Consider the following 24,216-nt stretch of genomic DNA (forward strand, 5'->3'; position numbering starts at 1 on the left):
CCTGTGGCCACGTTTCCCATCGTGCAGGGCTGAGGGAGGGTCTCGGGATGGCTGATGTGTTGTGCTCCGAGCAGTTCGGCTCCGGGGCGGCCCGGGGGTGCCGTGCCGCCCCCGACGGGAGCCTGCAGTGGGAGGCCTGGGGGCGCCGCTGGTGGGGGTTCTCCGGAGCCTTCACAGCGAAACCCGGAGGACGAGATGGGGGCGGAGGGGTGGCTCCCGGGACTGCCTCCCCACCTTTCTCCCGGCTGTTGGCCGTGTTCCTGCCTCAGGGCTTCCCCGATAGCGTCAGCCCGGACTACCTGCCCTACCAGCTGTGGGATTCCGTGCAGGTCAGCCTGGCCGACCGGGAAAGGGAGAGACACGTAGCCGGGGCAGGGGAGACAGAGCGCCACCTGTCCCTTCCCACTTACAGACTGGACACTGAGATCCAGAGACGAGCTGTGACACGTCCCAGGCCACACACCCTGGTGATGTGGGGCTGATGATAGATCTCAGACCTCCATGAACCTACGTTTAGTCCTCACCCCACTTATTTTCTTCTCCAGGCCTTTGCTTCCAGCCTCTCGGGCTCCCTGGCCACCCACGCAGTCTTGCTGGGCATAGGGGTAGGGGACGCAAAAGCCTCTGTTTCAGCTGCCACAGCCACCTGGCTCGTGAAAGGTGAGCTGGGCCCCTGAAGTCTCACCCATCGCTCGTCTCAGCCCTGCCATCATCTCTGTCCTCTTTTTCCTTCGACGGGGAAGCCCAACCCCTCCTTTTCCCTTCTCCCAGTGTTTTGACGTCTAACTCTGAGCTGTGATGAGTATGTTTATGCATTCCTGTCTGATTAAATCCAGGAGCCAAGTCTCCCCGGTTCCTCCAAGAGTGCCTTGTACCGTTAAAAAGCAAAATTCAACTGAGTAAAACATTGGTGTTGTCTTTATTGACAACTGATGAATAACACAGGACAGGAATACCCTTATCCCGCCCACCAGCCTTGAAGCTGCACTTTGTTCCCCATACATGCTGTTCAGTGTCCCTTAATCATCTGGAGCCCAGATCCCTAAGCAAAACGTTCCCCTTCCCTTTACTCCTCATCTGTGGAGGACTGCCTACAAGTTCAATTATTGAATAAAACTGCCAACTGCCTGGGGTGTGGGAAATTAGTTAATTCTAGGAAAAAACAATTTTGTAATAGGTCCTGAGTGGCAGAGAGGAAGTTTGGGTAAGAATGAAAGGTGTTTTGGATCCTCTGGGAAAGTAGATGATCTATAAATAATAACTATAGTAACCATCTGTTGAATGTATACTGCTTTTTGAAAAACCATTAGCGGGGGTGGGGAGTGCACAGAGATACAGTTTGGTGCCATGCCCTCTAGAGAGTGAAGCAGAAAAGAAGGGGGGAACTGTTTTCCATCAGGAGGGCCCTTGGTTGTCTCTTCCATTCTTTGTCTTTCACTGTTGTTCCTAGTGGGGATTTCAATCAGACCCAAGGCTCATTGCTCCTAGCGTCAGCCTGGCCACAGCTCTGGTGAGCCTCCCTGGATCTTTTGAAGAATCTGGAGGCTCCTGCTTGTACCCTTAGCATTAACCAAACTGTCCAAATGTGAGTCACCTCTGGAAAGAAGCTCATTATCTGAGAGTACATGTCAGTGGAAAGTTGGTAGTGATCTGGGGCTCTTGTTTGAGTTGTCTCTTCTGTTAATAATGTTAATAATAGTTCCTGCATAGTACTCATTATGTACCAGTCTTTGTGTTGTTTTTTTTTTTAATTTTGGCTGTGCTGGCTCTTCATTGAGCATGAAGGCTTTCTCTAGTTGCCGAGCACAGGCTCCAGAGCTTGAGGGCTCAGTAGTTGCCGCTCACAGGCTTCGGTATGTGGGATAGCAGTTCCCTGACCAGGAATCAAATTTGTGTCCCCTGCATTTGAAGGCAGAATCTTAACTGCTGGACCACCAGGGAAGTCTCAGTATACCAGTCTTTAAATGTATTGATTCAGCATTCACAATAGCTCTGAGATGGGTGTTGTCCTTGTGTCCAATTTGTAGATGGGGAAACTGAGACACAGAACAGTAACTTGCCCAGGGTCACAGCCAGTAAGAGGTGGGGCTTGGATTTGAACCCAGCAGTTTTAGTTGTAGGGTACATTTTCATACCTCCACACTGTTTAATTTGGATCTTTTCTATTGCACTCCTGTGGCTTAAGTGTTTGGAATGCAGTGGGTGCTGGGGTCAGTAGTTTCGTGTCATTTCTAAGCACTCTAGTCTAATCACCAACATATTTATATATGTCTTCAGCTCAGGCAGGTTATTAAGAAAAAAACAAGACCATTTTAAGATGAAAAAATAGCCACTTAGTATAAAGCCTGTTGACATTAAAAAAAGCCCCATTCATTAGAAAGGATGTTACATACTTGTTTCCATCAAACATGAGAAATTTGCATGCAGAGCTTTACATAAAAAACTCCCTTGGAATTTTTTGATACGGTCATTTTTAGTTACAGGTCTCTTTATGGAACATGATGTTAACTGTTATAACTAGTGATATTAATTCTACGAGCAGCCAGTATTTTGACAGCCTGCTGTGTGCCAGGCATTTTGCACACTGACATGTAATACATAGCTTAATCTCTGCAACAGCCATACTGGGTAGATGCTGTTATGAATTCCTTTTCCACAGGGGGAAGCTGGGGCACAGAGAGGTTTAGCAATTTGCCTACGGTCACAGGGCCAAGATTTGGACCCACACTGACTGACTTCTGTGTCCTACATTTTTAAAAAATTGAAGGATAATTGTTTTATGGAATTTTGTTGTCTTCTGTTGAATATCAACATGAGTCAGCCATAGGTTTACATATGTCCCCTCCTACTTTTTTTTTTAGCAGCTATTTTTTAAAAAATCATTTATTTTTGGCTGTGCTAGGTCTTCGCTGTTGGCAGACTTTTCTCTAGTTGCGGCAAGCGGGGGCTACTCTCTAGTTCTGGTGCACGGACTTCTCTTGTTGCAGAGCATGGACCCTAGGCACACAGGCTCAGTAATGGGATCTTTCCAGACCAGGGATCAAACCTATGTCTCCTGCACTGGGAGGTGGTTTCTTTGCCACTGAGCCACCAGGGAAGCCCCTGTGTCCCACTGTTAACTGCCACACCCTTTTGCCAGTTAGAGTTTTCAGAGGGAGCCAAGTACAATTTGTGGACAGCTGATCCCTTACTAGGATTCAGAAGTTTTTAGATCTTGCAGCTCAGCCAATTGTAAGTGAGGCAAAGAGGACCAGGTGGGAATCAAGTTTCCTAGAGTGGTGTACAGTGTAGACTTTGAAAGACAGCGAGGCTGTGTGTCAGTATTACACCCTAGTGCCAGCCTCCACAGCTGACGAGGGCTTTGCAGATGGCCTCCAAGAGAGTAGTCCCCTTCTCAGGTGTGTGTGTCCATCATGGCTGCTGTCTGCTTTTGAGCCTGGAACCATGACTCTCTGGTTCACTGTAGTCCGCTATACCCCGCCACACATACACCTCCCGGCCAGACCCTCACGTAGTGCCTGGCACACAGTGGGGAGCCAATAAGCCCTTGTGCAAATGAAAGTCTAGTGGATTCCAGAAATTTCTCTGACTTACCCCAGCCTGAGGAAGCATATACTCCCAGCTCTCTTGTCACTAACCTGCAGTTCAAATCCTTTTCATTTATTTATACTCTAATGACCGTCTGTGAACCCACTGCCCAATCTAATAGCTAGAATATCAACAATAACCTCTGAACTTTCCAGAGCATTGCCTGCTTTTATAAAAAAAAATAGTTTTACCATATTGATATATACCTCAACACTATAGTTTCAGCTGTCTTCAAGCTTTATGAAGAGCATTTATTCAGTCACTAAGTTGTGTTTGAATCTTTGCCATCCCATAGACTGTAGCACGCTAGGCCTCCCTGTCCTTCACCATCTCCCAGAGTTTGCTCAGACTCGTGCCCATTGAGTCAGTCATGCCATCCAACCATCTCTTCCTCTGTTGCCCCCTTCTACTCCTGTCTTCAATCTTTCCCAGCATCAGGGTCTTTTCTTTTATGAAAGTATCAGGGATTTTTTTCTTTTACAAACAGCATATTGTGCTGTATGTTATCTTCGTGACTTACTTTTTCATGTAGGATGATGATACTAGGATCCATCCATGCTGATGTGAGTAGTTGGATTTTCATAGCTGTCTAATATGCCCCTGAGTAAATGAGCCAGAATTTATTTATGCGTTCTCCTGTTGGTGAGCATTTGGTGTCCAACCTAATAGTTTTTTGCTATTATAAACAGTGCTGCAAAGAATCCTTCTGGTCCATGTCTCTTGATGTGTGTGGGTACCTAGTTCTCTGGGGTACGTGCTGAGGGACTACTAAGTCTAGGCACTTCTGACCCCATCATGCAGCTAGAACTTATTAAACCGGACTAAGCTCCCAAAGGCAGTGACCCAAGATGGAAAGCCATCTTGGTGCCAGGCCCCACAGCACCCAAGGCTCTTGCTTGTTCCTTACCAATGCTTCTTTCCCCCAGATTCAACTGGCATGCTGGGCCGCATCGTCTTTGCCTGGTGGATGGGGTGAGTTTTTCTTCCTGATGCACAGAGTCATGTCTGTCTCAGCCCTGGCTGTGTTTTCAGTTCCGCCTCTTTCCTACCCATCTCCAAGGGAGGGGAAATTTATCAGGCACATCAGAGCTAAGGAGTCTTCAATGAGTACTCAGTACAGGTGCCTTCCTGGGGTCACCAAGCAGTGAAGCCACAGAGCCTCTGCCGGGATGAGATCTGCCTTTAAGAGCACTGATTGGCCCCTCTGCTGCCCATCATGGGAAAAACAGAGGGAGCCAGGATGCTCTGAGCATCCTTTGCTGGTTTGTTAAAAGAGATGCCTGGGTGGGACAGTGCTCAGCTCAAAAGGAATGACCCTCCTGCAGTGTGGTGGCTTAGATACGTGGTTGAATTGTAGAGAGTGGGCTTGGGGAGGTCATCGGAATCCCTGTCCTACATGGGATACATATCACCATCTATCCAGAAGGGACTGAGGGCCTTGTGCTGCCTGCTTCCTCTTCTGGTCAGTACTGGAAGGACCTCAGGAATGATTTAATATCTGCGATCAATCATGGTTGTGAGGTGCAGTGAGCTAGTGTATCTAAAATGCTTAGCACGTAATCAGTGCTCAGCAAACGCCAGCCACGATTACCAACCCAAACTGGGCCTCATCAGCTCTCTGTGTATCCTCTCTAATCCTTCTAATACCTGTGTAGAGTAGGATCGAATGTGTACCTTGTCCAGATGTAAAATAGACCAGGTCACAGAGCTTGTAACTGGTGAGATGGGATTGGAACCTAAAGCCTATACTCTTTCTGAGGCATTGGAGCCCCCGTGTTCTAGTCCTGCCTTTGTCATGTATTAGTTCCCTCAGGAGTTCTCCATGTGCACCCCATGCCTTACCCAGGAATGCTCTCTTTCTGTCTAGATTTCAAATTCAGGGTCAGTGTTAATGCTGTAAAGTCTGAGCTCGCCCAAGGGCTATAATGTCTCCTGCCACTGGGATCTTGGAGAAGGGGTCCTTGGGGGTTTGTACAAGGGTCCAGGAGTCACTCGACCTGCAGAGGAGGGAACTGTCCATGGTGTCACGAAATAGAGATGTTCTAGGCTGGGTGTCAGAGCCTGGCTTTCTCTTGGCCATTCTACCCCCATTCTCCACGTGATCTGAGGGAAGTCCTACCTCTCTCCAGGCTGGTTGTCTGTAACACGCAGGGTAGCATTTACGCTAAATGTAGTGCTTACAGAATATGCGGGTTTCTTGCTGGGTACCCTCTGAAGCAGGAGGAAGAGAGGAGGGCAGATGGCAGAGGAACCCAGGGATGGCCTCTCTCCCAGGAGGGTCAGGGGATGATGGGACAATCAGTTTTTTCCTTCGGTGCCTCATGGGTTAGTAAGGGGGAAATGTGAGTGACCCCTGAAGGTCCTTTCTGCTGATGGTGGCATTTCAGGCAGCAGTGACAGTGTGGGGACAGAAGTCTGGCTGGGCTGTGGTTTCTTCTTCTCAGCCCTTTGGACCTTCCCAAGTCCTGAGGATGGCCCGCACTGCCCACAGGATGTGTTTTCCCCTTAAATTCAAATTGTTGACCAATGTCTTCTCCCCCACAGGAGCAAAATGGACTGTAATGCCAAGCAGTGGAGGTGAGAAGGGGCTGGAACTGAGGAGAGGGGAGTCTTCTAGCATGAAGGTCTCAGACCTCTGACCCCATATCCCTTCCCCAGGCTTTTTGCTGACATCCTCAACGACATCGCCATGTTCCTCGAGATAATGGCTCCCATCTTGCCCTTCTGTTTCACCATAACTGTCTGCATCAGCAACCTGGCCAAGGTACCCATCTTGGGGCACCCCTATACCCAAGATTCCTGCCCTGCTGGTGCTTTGTGGGGGCTCACTTGGAGCCCCAGGGGCAGCCCAGCCTGGGCCCTGTGTTCAAGGCACTTCTAAAAGAGTGAAAAAGTTCAGATGTTTCTTCTCAGACCCTGTGGTGTATTCTGATCCTCCTCTCCAGCCAGACGCCCTCTAGAGTCTGAGATGGTCTAAGGTGGTGTCTGGAGCCGGGGGTGGGTGAAGGACCTCTGAGCAAGAGATAGAACAGGTGATCCATTGTCAACACCGTGGGACCAGCCCTCTGGCCACCTTTCATTCTTTCCATAAAATATTTAGAGTGTCTGCTGCATGTTTGGCACAGAACACAGGCCCTCCCATCTTTGAAAGAAAGCTACACGTAATTAAATATTTATTGAATGATAGCTATAGGTATTCCAGATGAGAAGTATAGGGGCTGCAGGAGGGTTCAGCAGGGACTCTGGCCTGCTCGGGGGATGTAGGAAGGTCTTCCCTGAGAGTGGGCCCTGAAGAATGAGTGTGAGCTGCAGGGTGGGCGTTGTGGGCAGAAAGAGCATTGCAGGTCAAAGTCAGTGGCAAGACAGAGTGCAGACCAGACAGCGGGGCTGGAGGGGCAAGTGGGGTGAATCTGGGCTCCTCCTCTCTGCCAGGCTGCTCACCCTGGTGGTTCCTTCAGGTTGGCCTCATCTGAAGACGGAACCTGAGGCCCAGCCTGTCTTCCCCACAGAGTTAAGTACCAGGCGCAGAGTAAAGAGTCAGGAAGACATGTAATTGATCTCCCTGGCAATCCAGTGGTTAAGATACCACACTTCCACCACAGGAGGGTTGGTGTTCGATCCCTGGTTAGGGAAGTTCTACATGCCTTGTGGTGTGGCAAAAAAAAAAAAAAAAGACCTAAGACCTATCACAAAGGCCCAACCATCCCTTCAAAATGTGTGTTATTCCACGTGGCATGACTGACATTTAGGAGTTGACAGCTCTTCAAGGTGGAGGCTGCTGAGCTCCCTGGCCCAGGACTGAATGCTGTGAGCACCCCATCCCCTCGAGGACAGGAAACTTCAGAGGAAAAAAAGATTGTGACCTCTGCCGAAATACTGCATTGAGCTCTGCTCTGAGGGCCTCAGTCTCTTCATCTGTTAAAGAAGGGACTCCAACACGGCTGTGAGCTTCCCCCTCTGCCCTTCCCACCCCTCTCCAGAATTCTAGTCTCCAGTGACCAGCACCTCCATCCCCCAGATGCAACAACCAGAAGCCTGGCTATCATCCATGCCTTCGCCTCCTCCCCCTGTCACCTGTCACCCTCACCTAAGCCTCCATTCAAGACTGTATTTTCCCCCTCTTAAATCTCTCTAGTCCTTTTATGACTGCATCCCCATGTCACATGGTGGGTCCTTGTTGCTTAAAAAAAAGCACAGTAATTTTCCGAGGTCATCTCCCTGAATCTGTTATCACCCCTTTTCAGTCCTCAGAGCAACCCCATAGTCCTTATTAGAGTGGAAATCAAATCAGGTCAACACCCTGCCTGTTGCTCTTGGTATAAAGACCTTAATGAGGCTTTTGTGGTCTGTGTGATCAGATCCCCACCCATCACCGCAGCCTCCTTTCATACCTCATTCCTCTTACCTTTGAACAAATGCTGACCATGTCATCACTGGTTTATTTGTTTACTATCTGATGATTTCTAAGTTTCAGGAGGGCTGCAGTTGTATCTGAAGTCTACCACAGCACCGAAATGTGTATCTGACATCTAAGAGATGTGACAAATGAGTGAAAGCCTTAAGTAGTCCTAGTCGATGAGCTCTCCCATCTCAGAGGGAGAGCCCTAGGCGCTCAGGGCCACTGGTGTGGGTTTTGAACTGGCCTGGAAGGCTTGGCTAGGCCTCGACTGGGACAGGAAGAAAGTGGAGTTAGTTCCAGGCAGGGAGAACATAAGCGCCAAGTTGCAAGCCAGACTGGGCCTGGGAGCTCCCCCAGGGGAGGAGGCAGCTAAAGCAGACATTGGAGGCTGGGGAAGTTCTGGATTAAGAATGGCCTTCGGGTCTCCACCTTGGGGGAAGAAAGTGAGTTTCTTCTCCACAGGGTGGCGTGGCAGGCACACCTTTAGTTTTCTCCTGGAACAAGACAAGGGAAGTGGGCCTAGTGGAAATGCGGGGTGAGAATGGACAGCATTCAGGGTTTCACTGTGGGGTGGCCTGAGGCCTACTTTTTTCAAACTGGTTTGAGCCATTTGTTTGCTCACCCCCAGAAACGCTTGTGTTGCCGCAGCTCACAGCCCCTCTGACTTTTACTCTCTCTTTCCCCCCAGTGCCTCGTGGGTGTGGCTGGTGGGGCCACTCGGGCCGCATTGACCATGCATCAGGCCCGGAGAAACAACATGGCCGACGTGTCAGCCAAGGATGGCAGCCAGGTGAGCAGCCGAGTAGGAGGGAAGGGGCGGGGCGCACGGAGGGAAGGGGCGGGGCACAGTGTGGGAATAGGAAGTGACTAAGCTGAGGGCTCCGGGGGAGCGCTGGGAGACAGGCAGGAGGAGGCGTCGGTGAGTCTTTGGAGAAGTCATCAGCTGTGAGGGCTCGGACTCTGTGGCAACAAGTCCAGGCCCTGCCCGCTGCCCCTGTGGCCAGGAGTGACCCCTGCCCTGGACCTCGTCCTCTTAAAGCAGAGCCTCACCCTGTGAGGTACGTGTTCTGACCACGTGAGGCCCTACATGTTAAAGCTCCTGGCAAGTTAGAAAGTGAGGTGCCTAGAGTCACTGGCCTGAGGCTTCCCCCTGGCAACGTAGCAGGCCCTTCCTGCCCAGCCCCTCACCTGACCAAAGGAGCCTGGAGTGGGGATGGGGACATTCCTAGGGCCAAACCCTTAAGGAATGGGATCCCTCTGTACCCCCCGCCCCTGTGCTAAGTGTTTATGTGAATTGTTTAACTCACACCAAGCCTCTAAGATAGATACTATTATTATCTCCATTTTACAGATGTGGAAAGTGAGGCCCAGGGAGGTAACAAGTGTGACACGGTTTTCTTTGACATTGAAGCAATTTAGAAACATTTATTCTCGAGACTTCCCTGGTGGTCCAGTGGTTAAGACTCCGTACCAGTACAGAGGGCGTGGGTTCTATCCCTGATCAGGGAACTCAGCTCCCACATGCTGGGGTGAGGGTAGGGGGCATGGCCAAAAAAAAAAAAACACCTCTGTTCTCTCCAATCCTACTTTCTGGCCTTCTCTTATATGATTCTGTGAAATAGAACTTCATTTAAAAAAAAAAATAAAACTAACTGTTTTCAATAATATTAGCACAGGTTCTTTTTTTTTTTTTTTTTTGCCATGCTGTGCAGCATTTGGGATCTTAGTTCCCTGACCAGGAATTGAACCTGTGCCCCCTACACTGGGAGCAGAGTCTTAACCACTGGACCACCAGGGAAGTCCCAACACAATTTAATATTTTTTAAGCATAAACCATGTGCCAAGTATTTCGTTTGTCTGAACTCATGAAATCCTTACAATGGATTCACGCAGGGTGTCATTGTCACCACTCCACAGCTGAGGCAAAAAAGACCCAGAAAGGTTGATTCTCCCTGGGTTCCCCTGGGCTTGTCCCTTCTCTCAAGAAATGGTTGAACGAGTTCTTCCCTATTGTCTTTTCCAAAGTTGTTAGGGAGTGAGTACACCAGGCCCAAGTCTTTAGGATCTCCCAGCCCCGTGCTTGCTGTCTCGCCTGCTCTCTTTCTAACCTCTAGCCCCTTCCACCCCCAGGCCTATTTTCCAGGGCCCCGGGGCTTCCTCAGTTCACAGAGGCGGTAAGGTCATTGGGGTACCCAAGACTGGTGCTCAGCCCGGGACCAGGCCCCTGCTTTCTGAAGCTGTTGCTTTGCTGCCCACTCTGTGTGGCTGCTGGAGATGACTGTTCCCACCCTGGGGAGGGCCCTCTGTTCCTGAGCTCCCAAGGCCCCTGATCCCCAGTTTACACCCACAGCCCACCCCTCTGCACCAGGACCACCTATCCCAGGGACCCCAATAGTCAGGGACCCCAGTTCAGACTTCTCCTCCCTCCTGATGCGTCGGGGGTTGTGGCCATGGGTCTTTTCCCCTAAGGTAGGCTCAGTCAGGCCATCTTGGGCCATCAGTGGGGTCTGATAACATTGATTCTCCAGGGAAGTTGGGATTTTGTGCATTTCTTCCTAGGTTCATTGACCTCTTTGCAGAAGTGTCTGCCTGTTATTGCATACCAAGGGTTGGGGGGGATCGGCCTCTTTTTTTGTTGGCCACACCATGCAGCATGTAGATTCTTAGTTCCCTGACCAGGCATTGAACCCATGGCTCCTGCAGTGTAAGCATGGAGTCCTAACCACTGGACCACAAGGGAAGTCCCAGATCGGCCTTTTTAAACCACCAAATAAAGTCATTCTACTCTGTGGACGCTTACTTGCCTGAGTGTAGGGCTACACAAGTGATGTTTGCAAAACAAAGAAATGTTCCACGGGCATTGCATCTAGCTGGACAGAGAAGCAGATGGTATCTCAAAGGATGGCTCACTCATCAAAAATGTTAAAAATTTCCTAGGCACCCATATCGGTGTAGGGAGCATCTGGGGCAGGGAGGACTATGGTGAAAGGCACTCAGAGATGTTCAGTCTGGCCTGGAGGGGAGCCCTCCAGCTCCCAACCCCTCTGCCATTTTCCAGGAGACGCTGGTAAACCTGGCGGGGCTCCTGGTTAGCCTTTTGATGCTGCCCCTGGTGTCCGATAGCCCCAGGTAAGCCGGGATCTAAGGCAGGAAGGAGGCGCCCAGCTGGGCCTCTGCTCCCACGGACCAGCTCATTCTCTTGCCCCAGCTTAAGCCTCGGCTGTTTCTTCTTCCTCACTGCCCTGCACATCTACGCCAACTACCGAGCGGTCCGGGCCCTTGTCATAGAGACCTTGAATGAACAGCGGCTCTGGCTGGTCCTGAGGCACTTCCTTCAGCGGGGAGAGGTACTTGGCCCCACATCAGCCAATCAGATGGAGCCACTGTGGACAGGTGACCCAACCCCTTGGGCTCAAGTCTTATGTCTCCTAGCTCCTTGCTCTGCCTGGGCATCCTGACTCCAGCTTCCCACAGGTTTCTGGTCATCTGTGTCTCTATCCTTGGGGGCCCCCCTACACCACGTGACGTCCAGGTGAGTGTCCCAACATCTCCCAACCATCACCGCTGTCACCCTTCCCCCCATGTGCTCCTTGTTCTTTTTTTTTTTAATAAGTGCATTTATTTATTTTTGGTTGGGTCTTTTGGTCGTTGCTGCATGGGCTTTTCCCTAGTTGCAGAGAGCAGGGGCTACTCTTTAGTTGCAGTGTGGGGGTTTCTCATTGTGGTGGCTTCTCGTTGCAGAGACAGACTTTAGGGTTTGAGGGCATCATAGTTGCGGTACTTGGGCTCAGCAGTTGCAGCTCCCAGGTTGTAGAGCACAGGCTCAGTAGTTGTGGCGCACAGGCTTAGCTGCCCCGTGGCATGTGGGCTCTTCTGGATCAGGGATCGAAGCCATGTCTCCTGCAGTGGCAGGCGGATTCTTTACCACTGAGCCACCAGGGAAGCCTGTGCTCCTTGTTCTGATTATCACTTGCCTCCCCTGACCAAGCCCTACCTCTAGGGTTCTTCATTTCCATTGGTGGTAGGCGGGGGTAGGAGGGGGTGGTGTCATTGTCGGTGCTTGAGGGCAGGCGGTGTATAACATGAATATGTGGGATCTTAGTTCCCTGACCAGGGATTGAACCCATGCTCCTTGTAGTAGGAGCACTAGAGAAATCCCAGATTGGCCTTTCTGAACCACCAAATAAAGTAGTTCTACTCTGTGGATATTTACTTGCCTGAGTGTAGGGCTACTCAAGTGACTCTTGTAAGACAAAGAAGACATGTTTGTTGATGTGTTTGTTGGATGCAGGAAGAAAGGAAGGGTTGATGCTGGGGAAGGTAACAGCTGAGGGGCGGATGGGAAAGAGGTGCAGGACAGTTCTGGTTAACAGTTAGGTGGCTGTGCAGTGACTGGATGGTCATGCCTGCTTTGTCTTCTCCCCCACCACCGACTGCACACTCTTGTTTCCTTCAGTGTCTCTGAGCTGCAGCAGCTGGTTGAGGGGCACCAAGAACCCTACCTCCTTCGCTGGGACCAGTCACGAAGTAAGTGTGCCGTGTTCTCCCAGCTTCAGACTCACCCTCCTGGGCTCAGCCTCTCATTCCTTCAGCCCCTGCTCCCCAAGCTCTGGACACATGCTGGACAGTTTGGAGTCTGCCTGCTGTCCTCAAGGGAGCTTGAAGCTGAGACTGAATCCATTCGAATTGTATAGCTGCATGCCCCTGTAAAGTTCCCTTGACGACTCTGTAAAGTGGAGCTAATAATACCTCTCTTATTATCTGCAGGGTTTTTATGAGGATCAGAAAAAGCAATTATATAAAAGCACTTTTACATTGCAGCACACACAAATGAGATTGTGACCTTTGGTTCTCTCTGAGGAACCTCTTTCGTCTCCTATTCAGGTCACCTCTTGAGGAAGCAGGCACTAAAGTTTAATGGTCTGCTGGTTGTGTGTCAAAAGATGCTTATTCTCACTAACTATTCAAGACATGCAAGATAAGCCCACCTCAGGGAGCTGCTTTGAAGTTGTATCTTGGAAATTGGGCATTTTAGCTTGGCCAGAGCATTGGGGAGTGACAGGAGATGAAGTTGGAAAGGAAAGGGTGGGAGCTGGCCTTTCATGCCAGGCCAAGGTCTTTGGGCCAGACAGGGATGAAGCAGGCTGGTAGGCCTGAGAGTTTCAGATTTAGCCCCTCCCTGGAACCACTCTGTCCCTGGGTCTCTCCAGACCAGGTACAGGTTGTCCTGAGTCAGATGGCAGGACCTAAAGCCATTCTAAGGGCTGCCACTCACGGGCTGGTGCTTGGAGCCCTGCGGGGAGATGGACCCCTCCCAGAAGAGCTGGAGGAACTGAGGAACCAAGCACAGGCAGGTAAATGCCTCGCAGTCCAGGCTTCTTCTGACCAAAGCCGGGTGGAGAGGGGAAGGACCCTGTTTGGCTTGGGACACCTGGGAGCTTCTGGTTCTTCGCCCCTGTCCAGGTCCTGAGAAAGAGAGCTGGGTCGTTGTCAGGGAGACACACCAAGTGCTGGACAAGCTCTTCCCAAAGTTCTTGAAAGGTAACATCCTTCTGCTCCACGGCTCCTGGACCTTCTCCCCAGAGGCCCTGCCTAGCCCCATCCTGACCCCTCTGTCTGGGAGGTGGAAGACCTGGACTTCTGTGTGTGATCTCAAGTCCGGGTCTCAGTTTCCCTGTCTGCAGGACGGGGAGGTTAGGACGGTCTAACCAACACTGAGGTGAGGCACTCAGTGTTGATAGACTGTGGAAGCCCAGTTGGCACTGGAGAGAGGAATGGGGTGGTGGGTTCGGGGGAGGGGGAAGGCTCACAAATTACTGATGATGATCTTTCATTTAGCCCCTACTCCATTCTAGCCCTTTCCCCTATGCTGCTTAATGAATTCATACGGCAACCAGATGAGGTTTTAGCCTCATTTTACACCAGAGATCACCCCGCAGAGGCAAGGGGAACCTGAGCAGTACACCCAGCCCGTGCTGTGCCTTACCCTCTCCCCTGGGTTAGCCCAGAGTCTCCCCCACAGCACCACCCCTCTGCCCTCTCCCCAGGTCTACAGGATGCGGGCTGGAGCACTGAGAAGCACCAGCTAGAGGTGGATGAATGGAGGGCCACGTGGCTCCTGTGCCCAGAGAAGAAGGTCTTGTGAGCATCCCTGCCAAAGGCCCAGGTCTCAGGACAGGGGCTTGGAACAAGGACACTCTGGCTGCAGCAGGACTAGGCAAGGCAGCTTTATTTGTTCTTAGGGGAACTACAGTGGCCAGCTGGCCAAGGCCTCACAGGGTGTGGCTATGGACTGGGTCCCAGGCAGAAACAAGGCAGAGAGTAGGGGTCCCGGGGCCTCCCCTCTACTCTCTGGCCCCAGGCCCTTCTCACCGCCGCTGGCTCCCCACCCCCACTCATCTAAGGCTGTGGCTCAGGGTGTCCAATGCAGTGGGCCTCAGGCATAAAAGCCCCAGAGGAATGTGGCCACGGCCATCATGAGCAGGGCGTTGAGGTTGACCACGCGGGCCCAGCGTGGGTCCTCACTGATGTCCTCCAGCCGCCTGGCTGCAGCAGTCGTCTCCTCCTGGGTAGGGCGTTGGGGGCTGCCCACCCCACCCCTGCTCACGCCACAGAACCAGAGCAGGCACTGCCGCAACAGGCCTGGCCTTGGGGGCGGGGGCGCTGGGAGAAGTTGAGGCCTGACAGTAAGTCTGAGGACACTCTGCTCCTGCAGCTCCCCCGCCCCAACTCCCAGGGGCAGTGCCTTACCCTCCATCTCCACTGCGTGCTCAGGGCGCCCGTTCTGCACGGGGGCTGCGGTTGGACCTTCTAGCTCCTCAGCATCCAGGTCCTCCCTCTCTTCCTTGCTGTGCCGGAGACTGAAAACCAGGCGGTAGAGCTGGGGAAGGAGGGAGCAGGGGCCGAGTGGGAGCAGAGCAGGTCTCCCGTCCACACCAGCACTCTCTCACGTCGCTCTGTCCAGCCTGCACAGCAGCTCGGGACCACCTTCCATGGCTGCCCTCAGGCTAAACCCAAGCTGCTCAACTAAGTGTTTAAAAACTCTTGGCCCTGCTCTGCCCTCGGCTTCATTACCCGCATGTCCCCCATCTACACTCACAATTCAATTCTAGTACTTTAGTCTTCCAGTCCTGCCAATGCCGTGTTCCTCCCTGCGGGTGTTTGCTACCAGGGCTTCCTCTTGCTGCCTTTGCCCCTTCTGCACCTGTGGAGTCCTGCCCCTCCTTCTGGGCCCCGGCTCTTTTGTCCCGTTCCCCAGTCAGCTCTGCCCTGGGGCACCCACCTTCCTGCAGCACAAGACCAAGCCCTTTGGGGGCTTTTGGGGTAGTACTCGGTCCCTCCCGGCCACCACTCAGGCCAAAACTCTGGGGGGCTTTCACCTCCCCCATGATCTTCAGGCCACCTCCAAACCACCTCAAATAAACTTGATTTGAATCAAAACATTGTGCTTGCTTTGCAACTAAAGCTTCAAACTGAACTCCTTGGTCTGTCCTCACCAAACCTCCTTACAGACATCAGGTCCTCCCCACTGGGAGTCGTGGGAAGCAGACTGCAGCCTCGGGCTGGAGAGGGGCCACACCCACCCGCGTTTAGTGCCCCCACGGGAGGCCTGCACTTACGTGCTTGCGCGGAATGGGCGGTGTGCACAGTGAGACCACGAGGGTGAGGAGGCCGGAGCAGACGAAGAGCAGGATGGCGAAGTAGAGGTAGTGGACGCGGCAGAGGAGAGCCGGGCACCCGGAGGGGCGCACGCAGCTGCCGGAGCCGAAGGAGAACTCGGGAACCAGGCGTGCCAGGCCCATCAGCAGGCCCCCGATCAGTCCCCAGAAGGCGCCCTGCGGGGCCGGAGAGCGGGTCAGCCTCCACGGGCGTCCATGTCCGGCCCCAGCGCCCGCTGTGCACACACGCTCACCTTCTCGTTGACGCGGGGCACGAAGAGCGCCAACACGAAGACGGCCGACACCGGCGGCGCCAGGTAGCTGGAGACCGACTGGATGTAATCGAAGAGCTGCCCGCCCTGCGCCGCCTGCACCACGGGCAGCCAGGCCACCGACACGGCCACGATGAACACCACCCAGAGCCTGCGGTGGGCGGCCATCGGGAGGTTTCACCCAGGACCCGGTCTCCCCCTGTCCCTACTGCCCCTCCCCCGGGGCCGAGTCGTGGGGCCGGAGATGGAAAACCCAGGCCCACCGTCCTACTAGCAGCAGCTCGCGGTCGCCCGCGCGGGGCCGCAGGCGCGTGTAGATGTCCATGGTGAAGAGTGTGCTGCTGCTGTTGAAGATGGAGGCCAGCGAGGACATGAGCGCCGCCAGCATGACCGCCAGCATGAGTCCGCGCAGACCTGCGGGCGGACTGGAGCCGTGAGCCTGCGGTCGCGAGGGGGCGCCCGGAAGTTGCGAGCCGGGCGAGGGGTGACGCCTCGCACTGGCGCCTGTGGACATGGAGGGCAACCCGGGGACCGCCCTTACCATTGGGCATGAGCTTCACGACGAGCCGCGGGTAGGCGATATTGGAGCAGCCCACCTCGGTGCCGCACACGCGCTTACACACCTCGGGCACCACGCACGCCACTTCGTCTGCGGGAAGGAGGGCGCCACGCGGCTAGGGCGGGGCCGGGTCTGAAACTTCGGATCGCCCAAGTGGGGACCGGGAATCCCAGTGGAGAGATGGGATCCCCAGGTGGGAGGCGGGACTGGGTGGCCCAAATCTTCGGACGGGAACGGAAATGGGAGACTCCCCTGAGAAAGGGGCTGGATGGGGCTCAGGATTCGGGGGCGGGGCGGGGTTGCAGACGTTACCCGGGTAAAGAACGCGGCTGATCATTCCAGGCATGACCATGAGGAACATGGGCATCAGCTTCAAGTAGCCGCACAGGATGCAGCCCGCCTTGATGTGGGTGAGGTTTTTCCCAGCCAGGCAGCGCTGCACTATAACCTGCGACGAGGAGCTTTCAAACTACCTGCGTCCAGTCCCGGGTAAATCGCCATCTCTCTGGCCTTGCCCCAAGACGCCTCTCTAATCCGGGCCCCGCCGCTGGCCCCTCGAGGCGGACAATTCAGTTCCAAGAACGGACCTTGCCCCTTGGATCCGCCTGCATCTGGGTAGGTCTATTTGGCAGGCCTCCCCCCCCCACCCCCCACCTCGGACCACGCCTTCCACCTGGCTTCCCAGGTGGGTTCAGGCTCCTCCCATCTCAGCTCGGCACCCCCGCAGGTTCTATCCCGGCCTCCCATCCCGCCGCAGCCCCGACCCCTCACCTGGTCGCTGCACCAGTACCAGCTGGACACGATAGTAAGCCCCAGAAGCAGCGCGGGCCATGGCAGGTCCCCCGTCACAGGGTCCCGGAGCAGGTGGTAGGAGTCCGGCCGGGGTCGATAGCAGGAGCTGGAGATGTTGCCCACGGCCGGATCCTCGGATACCGTCAGGGACGTCACTGCCCGCAAGTATTTGTCGAAAAGCCCCGAATACCCGCCCACCTCGTGGAAGGCTGTGAGGGCACGGCCGTCAGGGGACCCGGCACCCGCGACAAGGCCCTCCCTCGGACCACCCCGCCTAAGACGCGCGATGTCCCTGCTCCCGAGTGGAGAGCTCTGCGAGCTGCGCCCTCCGCGCCCCTCCCCCATGGGCTGAGCCCGTACCGTAACCCATGAGGACGAAGGCCCCGGCGAGAATGACGAAGGTCTGCACCGTGTCCGTGTACATCAGTGCCGCCAGCCCTCCTGCAACCGGCCTGGGTCAGGGGGCACAGCCCAGACAGGCTGCCTCTAGTACATAGACTGTCTTTGCGGGGAACTGGAAAAGGATTCCCCCTTTCCAATTAATTTTCCTGGAGGGCAGATTTCAAAATGATGGCCCATTCTCCGAGCTCCTGCACTCCGGCGTCAGGAGGCAGGTCTGGGTGAGCACAGTGGGGCTGAGTTTGGGGCTTCACGGATGCCAGGTGCCCCCCGTGTAGGACCTCCACTACAGGCCCTCCTCTAAGTCCAGGTTTTCTCGTGTGTGTAACAGAAGGAGGTGATCCTGTAAGGTCCAATTCTCAGTTCCATCCCACTCCGAGGGGCCGGGCCGTACAGCCGGCCTTGGCACCAGGCCCCGCCCACTCTGGGCCAGCGTCAGGCCTCAGGCCCCACCCCGGGATCCCTGGGCCTACACTGGGATTGGTGAGCTATCCTGGAGTCTGGCCAAGTCCACTCTCCCCCCGCCAGAAGTTAATAAAAACTTAAGTCTTCCTTGTTGTCCAAGCCCAAGAGGGGCTCAGAGCTATGAACTTCCGGACCAATCCAAGGAACGTGGGGGCGGAAGGAGGGGGAGGGAGGGGGAGGGGGTAGAGGGTGGGGTGGGGGAGGTGTAGTTTGCTTTCCAAAGACTTAGATCCTTCTGCTCACATCACGCTTAACTTCTCCAGCCCTCTATCTTCGGTGTCTCCTCTAAGCCCCGCCCACACCCACATCCCTAGCACGGTTCTCTTCCCTAAGCCCCGCCTACAGTCCACGCTCCTAGCACGGCTCCCTTCCCTAAGACCCCGCCCCCGCCACCTGTCACAGTGTAGATCATGGTGATGCCCAGGAGCGCGATGACGGAGGCATAGATGTTCCAGCCCAGAGCCTGTTGAATGAATACTGCCCCGGAGAACATGTCCACCTTGGGGGAAGGAGCGAGCGTGCAGGTCAGGATCCAGGGGCCAGTGTGGGGACCCAGGTCCACCTCCTGCCCAGAATCACGACCCAAAACTTTTGGGTCACTTTTGGGCCAAACTTTTGGCCACACCTCAAAAGTGCCCTTATTTTTTGATACCTCCCACTATGGCTGTTTTCCTCTATTTCTTTGCATTGGTCGCTGAGGAAGGCTTTCCTATCTCTTCTTGCTCTTCTTTGGAACTCTACATTCAGATGCTTATATCTTTCCTTTTATCCTTTGCTTTTCACTTCTCTTCTTTTCACAGCTATTTGTAAGGCCTCCCCAGACAGCCATTTTGCTTTTTTGCATTTCTTTTCCATGGGGATGGTCTTGATCCCTGTCTCCTGTACAATGTCACAAGCCTCCGTCCATAGTTCATCAGGCACTCTATCTATCAGATCTAGGCCCTTAAATCTATTTCTCACTTCCACTGTATAATCATAAGGGATTTGATTTAGGTCATACCGGAATGGTCTAGTGGTTTTCCCTACTTTCTTCAATTTAAGTCTGGATTTGGCAATAAGGAGTTCATGATCTGAGCCACAGTCAGCTCCTGGTCTTGTTTTTGCTGACTGTATAGAGCTTCTCCATCTTTGGCTGCAAAGAATATAATCAATCTGATTTTGGTGTTGACCATCTGGTGATGTCCATGTGTAGAGTCTTCTCTTGTGTTGTTGGAAGAGGGTGTTTGCTAAGACCAGGGCGTTCTCTTGGCAAAACTCTACTAGTCTTTGCCCTGCTTCATTCCGTATTCCAAGGCCAAATTTGCCTGTTACTCCAGGTGTTTCTTGACTTCCTACTTTTGCATTCCAGTCCCCTATAATGAAAAGGACATCTTTTTTGGGTGTTAGTTCTAAAAGGTCTTGCAGGTCTTCATAGAACCGTTCAACTTCAGCTTCTTCAGAGTTACTGGTTGGGGCATAGACTTGGATTACTGTGATATTGAATGGTTTGCCTTGGAAACGAACAGAGATCATTCTGTCATTTTTGAGATTGCATCCAAGTACTGCATTTCGGACTCTTTTGTTGACGATGATGGCTACTCCATTCTTCTAAAGGAATTCCTGCCCACAGTAGTAGATATAATGGTCATCTGAGTTAAATTCACCCATTCCAGTCCATTTTAGTTCGCTGATTCCTAGAACATCGACGCTCACTCTTGCCATCTTCTGTTTGACCACTTCCAATTTGCCTTGATTCATGGACCTGACATTCCAGATTCCTATGTAATATTGCTCTTTACAGCATCGGACCAATGCAAAGAAATAGAGGAAAACAACAGAATGGGAAAGACTAGAGATCTCTTCAAGAAAATTAGAGATACCAAGGGAACATTTCATGCAAAGATGGGCTCAATATAGGACAGAAATGGTATGGACCTAATAGAAGCAGAAGATATTAAGAAGAGGTGGCAGGAATACACAGAAGAACTGTACAAAAAAGATCTTCACGACCAAGATAATCACGATGGTGTGATCACTCACCTAGAGCCAGACATTCTGGAATGTGAAGTCAAGTGGGCCTTAGAAAGCATCACTACGAACAAAGCTAGTGGAGGTGATGGAATTCCAGTTGAGCTATTTCAAATCCTGAAAGATGATGCTGTGAAAGTGCTGCACTCAATATGCCAGCAAATTTGGAAAACTCAGCAGTGGCCACAGGACTGGAAAAGGTCAGTTTTCATTCCAATCCCAAAGAAAGGCAATGCCAAAGAATGCTCAAACTACCACACAATTGCACTCATCTCACACGCTAGTAAAGTAATGTTCAAAATTCTCCAAGCCAGGCTTCAGCAATATGTGAACCGTGAACTTCCAGATGTTCAAGCTGGTTTTAGAAAAGGCAGAGGAACCAGAGATCAAATTGCCAACATCTGCTGGATCATGGAAAAAGCAAGAGAGTTCCAGAAAAACATCTATTTCTGCTTTATTGATTATGTCAAAGCCTTTGTGTGGATCACAATCAACTGTGGAAAATTCTGAAAGAGATGGGAATACCAGACCACCTGACCTGCCTCTTGAGAAACCTATATGCAGGTCAGGAAGCAACAGTTAGAACTGGATGTGAAACAACAGACTGGTTCCAAATAGGAAGGAGTACGTCAAGGCTGTATATTGTCACCATATTTAACTTCTATGCAGAGTACATCATGAGAAATGCTGGGCTAGAAGAAGCACAAGCTGGAATCAAGATTGCTGGGAGAAATATCAATAACCTCAGATATGCAGATGACACCACCCCAAAAGCCTCTTGTTGAAAGTGAAAGTGGAGAGTGAAAAAGTTGGCTTAAAGCTCAACATTCAGAAAACGAAGATCATGGCATCTGGTCCCATCACTTCATGGGAAATAGATGGGGAAACAGTGGGCACAGTGTCAGACTTTATTTTTTTGGACTCCAAAATCACTGCAGATGGTGACTGCAGCCATGAAATTAAAAGATGCTTACTCCTTGGAAGGAAAGTTATGACCAACCTAGATAGCATATTGAAAAGCAGGGCCATTATTTGCCAACAAAGGTCCGTCTAGTCAAGGCTATGGTTTTTCCTGTGGTCATGTATGGATGTTAGAGTTGGACTGTGAAGAAGGCTGAGTGCCGAAGAATTGATGCTTTTGAACTGTGGTGTTGGAGAAGACTCTTGAGAGTCCCTTGGACTGCAAGGAGATCCAACCAGTCTCCAGGCTGAAGGAGATCAGCCCTGGGATTTCTTTGGAAGGAATGATGCTAAAGCTGAAACTCCAGTACTTTGGCCACCTCATGCGAAGAGTTGACTCATTGGAAAAGATTGTGATGCTGGGAGGGATTGGGGGCAGGAGGAGAAGGGGACGACAGAGGATGAGATGGCTGGATGGCATCACTGACTCGATGGACGTGAGTCTGAGTGAACTCTGGGAGTTGGTGATGGACAGGGAGGCCTGGCATGCTGCAATTCATGGGGTCGCAAAGAGTCAGACCCGACTGAGCGACTGAAGTGAACTATGGCTGTAGCCCCAGAAACCGATTCCTTCCAGGCCCTGCCTCCATTACGGTTGTTACAGCAATTGTTCCTCAGCTGTGCCCCCTCGGGGGCTTTCTAGAGACCTCCACTGGGTGGTCCCACCCTTCCAGGGGCCCATTCCACCCACCAAGCATGTTTACCGAAATCTTGGTGAAGATGTACAGAAAAAGCGAGAGCACGGACAAGTAGAGGCGGATACGATGGCCGCCGAAGCGCTTTCGCAGGTACTGCGGCATGGTGATGACGCCGGCGGTCAGGTACACTGGCACGAAGAGCCACCCAAGTAGCAGGACCACGAACAGTGCCTGTGGGCACAGCGCGACATCGAAGGGTGACTCCCCGCCCGAGATCTTGCTCTGAGCCCGTCCCCGCCCCCAAGGGTTCTGAAGAACCTTCCTCTCTTGGGGAATATGCTACTCCAAGGCAAGGTCACACCAGGGCCCCAGAGGACACAAATGCAGACGATGACCTTGGGCTCTGGGCCTTCTGGACAAGCTCTTGATACTTCGTTGGGCCCTTAACTACAGCCCTTCTTGCCTTCCCAGGCCATGACCCCTGGCCATCTCTCCCAAGATGACCCCTAGACTCCTCCTCCTCCCACCCCCAGCACCTGAATCCAAGTACAGACCCTTCAGCTTAACCCCAGCCTCTGCCTCCCCTCTCCTTTCCACCCACCCAAACTTTCTGTCCTTCAAGGCTCAGCTCAGAGGCCTCCTCCTCCAGGAAGCCCTGAGCTCAAAGGCCTGATCTTTCCAAGTCTCCGAGGCAAGCCTCAGTCCCAGAGCTTCCTCTCCTGCCCTTTTCTGTGAGGGGCTTTCATTTGGCTTAAAGATGCTCACAGGCCACCGCTTTGGAGAGCATCAGAAGAAGCACTGTACCAACTTTGAGACTGTTCACCCCATTTCAGAGAGGAGTAAATCGAGGCCAATGAGGGTGTGGCTGGTTTAGGCTCACATAGCAATAGTGAATCAAACCACCTGCCGTATCCCAGTATTGAACACTATTAATCGTGTGATCGGTTTTATTTACAGCCATACTATGATCAACTTTGTTATTAAAACACTGCTTACTAACAGACTCATTCCTATGAATTCAAGCATCTTACCCCCAGTGCTGATATGATCAGCTAATATACCTCCTCTAGACCTACCCTTGCCCTGATTCTGGATCTCCCACCTGCTTCTGCCTCCAAGCTGGCTGCCTGAGCATCACTTGAAGCCTAGCCTCATGGCACAGTTGGGAAGTCCCAACTCTTGTCTCACACCTCCACCTGGAGCCTCTCCAGCTGTGACCCTTCCAGGTGTTCCCGGGGTGGGGGGTTCATTGGCCAAAAGGAGGGACTCACATTCCACTCAAATCCAGCCACCGCCAGGCCGCTCGCCGCACCGGTCCCTGCCAGGCCCACGAAGTGGCCACTGCCGATGTTGCTGGCAAAGAGAGAGGCCCCGACCTGGGTGGCCAGAGGTGGGGGTGAGCCAGGCTGTTTCTACAGGCCTCCTCCCGCTCCACAGCCCCGCCTCTCTCACCGGCCACCACACCATGTTCCGTCCCGCCAGGAAGTAGCCGCCGACGGTGCCTCTGTTGGTTCTGCACATGGACTGGGGGTTGGGAGTGGGGAGAGGCCTGGGTTCGGGGGACATCTTTGGACCTCATTAGCCTCCTCAACACATTCCTCAGCCTTGTTCCAGGCTGAATATTAACCAGCATGCAGCTCACCTGATGATTCCCACCCGACCCCACCCCCAGCTTCCTCCCAAGACACAAATCCACACGGGCCCTAACCCAGCATCCAGCTCCCCAAGCCCGAGTGTGGCTAGATGGGGCCTGACTTTCCTGTGGGCCCTGGATACAGGTTTCTGCTCAACCACTTGTTATGTAGACAGGGGAACAGAGACCTCATTTAGAATGCTGTCCCGATGAAAAGCCACTGACCCCTTAAAACTAGTCCAGCCCCAATGTGGGCAGACAAGGCATGAATGAGTGTGGACTGGGCCACCCTGAAAATATCAAAAGAAGAATTACTTGTCCCACACCGGGTTTCTCTCTCAAAGATCCAGGCATCCTTCCCCTGCCACACACAGGGCTCCCTGAGACTTCCCCCCAGGCTCCAGAAGCGGGGCCCTAGCAGCATCTCCCAGCTTCTCACCCACAAGCCGACACCAATGACCAGCAGGAAATAAGCAGCGATGACTAGGATGTCAGCAGGATTGTCAATTAGAGCCTTCTGTTCCCCCAGCACTGGTGCTGAGCCTGCCTCTGTGTGCTCCTCCATTCTGCCCACGATCTGCCCCTCAGGGCACTAGCCCCTGGATTCCCCCCTGGGAAGGATTAATGGTTACCTTGGGGGCAGTGAGCCGACAAGCTCCCCTGCTCCCCGGCTTTGTTTAGCTGAATCAGGCCTTACAGAGGCTGAAGGCTGTGGTCCTGGGGAGCTGGACACGTTCAAATTCAAGGGTATTCCCCTTCCTGGGCCTTAGCCCCTGCCTATTCTCCAGAGACTTGGGCTCAAAATGACTTCTTTCACTGGCTAAAAATGCCTATCCTTCAGCTTTG

At 52.8% G+C, this 24,216-nt stretch overlaps 2 protein-coding genes across 4 annotated transcripts; one reads left to right on the forward strand and one right to left on the reverse strand.

Annotated features, from left to right (window-relative positions):
• Positions 1 to 11: 11 nt before the first annotated feature.
• On the forward strand, positions 12 to 15,427 carry C25H16orf58 (chromosome 25 C16orf58 homolog). Its single transcript, XM_027528291.1, has 13 exons — positions 12 to 329; positions 546 to 660; positions 4,515 to 4,560; positions 6,133 to 6,165; positions 6,247 to 6,352; positions 8,676 to 8,777; positions 11,046 to 11,116; positions 11,196 to 11,380; positions 11,462 to 11,519; positions 12,444 to 12,514; positions 13,198 to 13,341; positions 13,451 to 13,528; positions 14,035 to 15,427. The coding sequence occupies exons 1-13, from the start codon at positions 48 to 50 to the stop codon at positions 14,130 to 14,132; spliced, it is 1,389 nt and encodes a 462-aa protein (XP_027384092.1). The 5' UTR covers positions 12 to 47; the 3' UTR covers positions 14,133 to 15,427.
• SLC5A2 (solute carrier family 5 member 2) lies at positions 14,199 to 23,958 on the reverse strand. Of its 3 annotated transcripts, XM_027528286.1 has the most exons (14): positions 23,810 to 23,958; positions 23,190 to 23,261; positions 23,009 to 23,113; positions 21,804 to 21,968; positions 18,526 to 18,631; positions 17,629 to 17,709; positions 17,248 to 17,477; positions 16,789 to 16,924; positions 16,459 to 16,566; positions 16,181 to 16,331; positions 15,900 to 16,068; positions 15,607 to 15,822; positions 14,738 to 14,867; positions 14,199 to 14,650 (listed from the first exon to the last, which is right to left on the reverse strand). In XM_027528286.1, the coding sequence occupies exons 1-14, from the start codon at positions 23,933 to 23,935 to the stop codon at positions 14,424 to 14,426; spliced, it is 2,022 nt and encodes a 673-aa protein (XP_027384087.1). In that variant the 5' UTR covers positions 23,936 to 23,958; the 3' UTR covers positions 14,199 to 14,423. The 3 variants fall into 3 exon arrangements, with proteins under 3 accessions (XP_027384087.1, XP_027384088.1, XP_027384086.1); XM_027528287.1 differs by lacking the exon at positions 23,190 to 23,261 and having other exon boundaries at positions 23,810 to 23,954; XM_027528285.1 differs by having other exon boundaries at positions 14,199 to 14,867; positions 23,810 to 23,954.
• Positions 23,959 to 24,216: the final 258 nt, after the last annotated feature.

The sequence above is a fragment of the Bos indicus x Bos taurus genome, chromosome 25 (genome assembly GCF_003369695.1).
Source record: "Bos indicus x Bos taurus breed Angus x Brahman F1 hybrid chromosome 25, Bos_hybrid_MaternalHap_v2.0, whole genome shotgun sequence".
Classification (NCBI taxonomy): Eukaryota; Metazoa; Chordata; class Mammalia; order Artiodactyla; family Bovidae; genus Bos; species Bos indicus x Bos taurus.

Coding starts and splice junctions, on each gene's coding strand:
- SLC5A2 (XM_027528285.1), bottom strand. CDS start 23,935: ATGGAGGAGCACACAGAGGCAGGCTCAGCACCAGTGCTGGGGGAACAG. Junction 23,114..23,189: donor GGAACATGGTGTGGTGGCCG/GTGAGAGAGGCG, acceptor CTGGCCACCCAG/GTCGGGGCCTCTCTCTTTGC. Junction 16,069..16,180: donor GAGCTGCTGCTAGTAGGACG/GTGGGCCTGGGT, acceptor CGCCCACCGCAG/GCTCTGGGTGGTGTTCATCG.
- C25H16orf58 (XM_027528291.1), top strand. CDS start 48: ATGGCTGATGTGTTGTGCTCCGAGCAGTTCGGCTCCGGGGCGGCCCGG. Junction 11,381..11,461: donor GATGGAGCCACTGTGGACAG/GTGACCCAACCC, acceptor AGCTTCCCACAG/GTTTCTGGTCATCTGTGTCT. Junction 13,342..13,450: donor GAGGAACCAAGCACAGGCAG/GTAAATGCCTCG, acceptor GCCCCTGTCCAG/GTCCTGAGAAAGAGAGCTGG.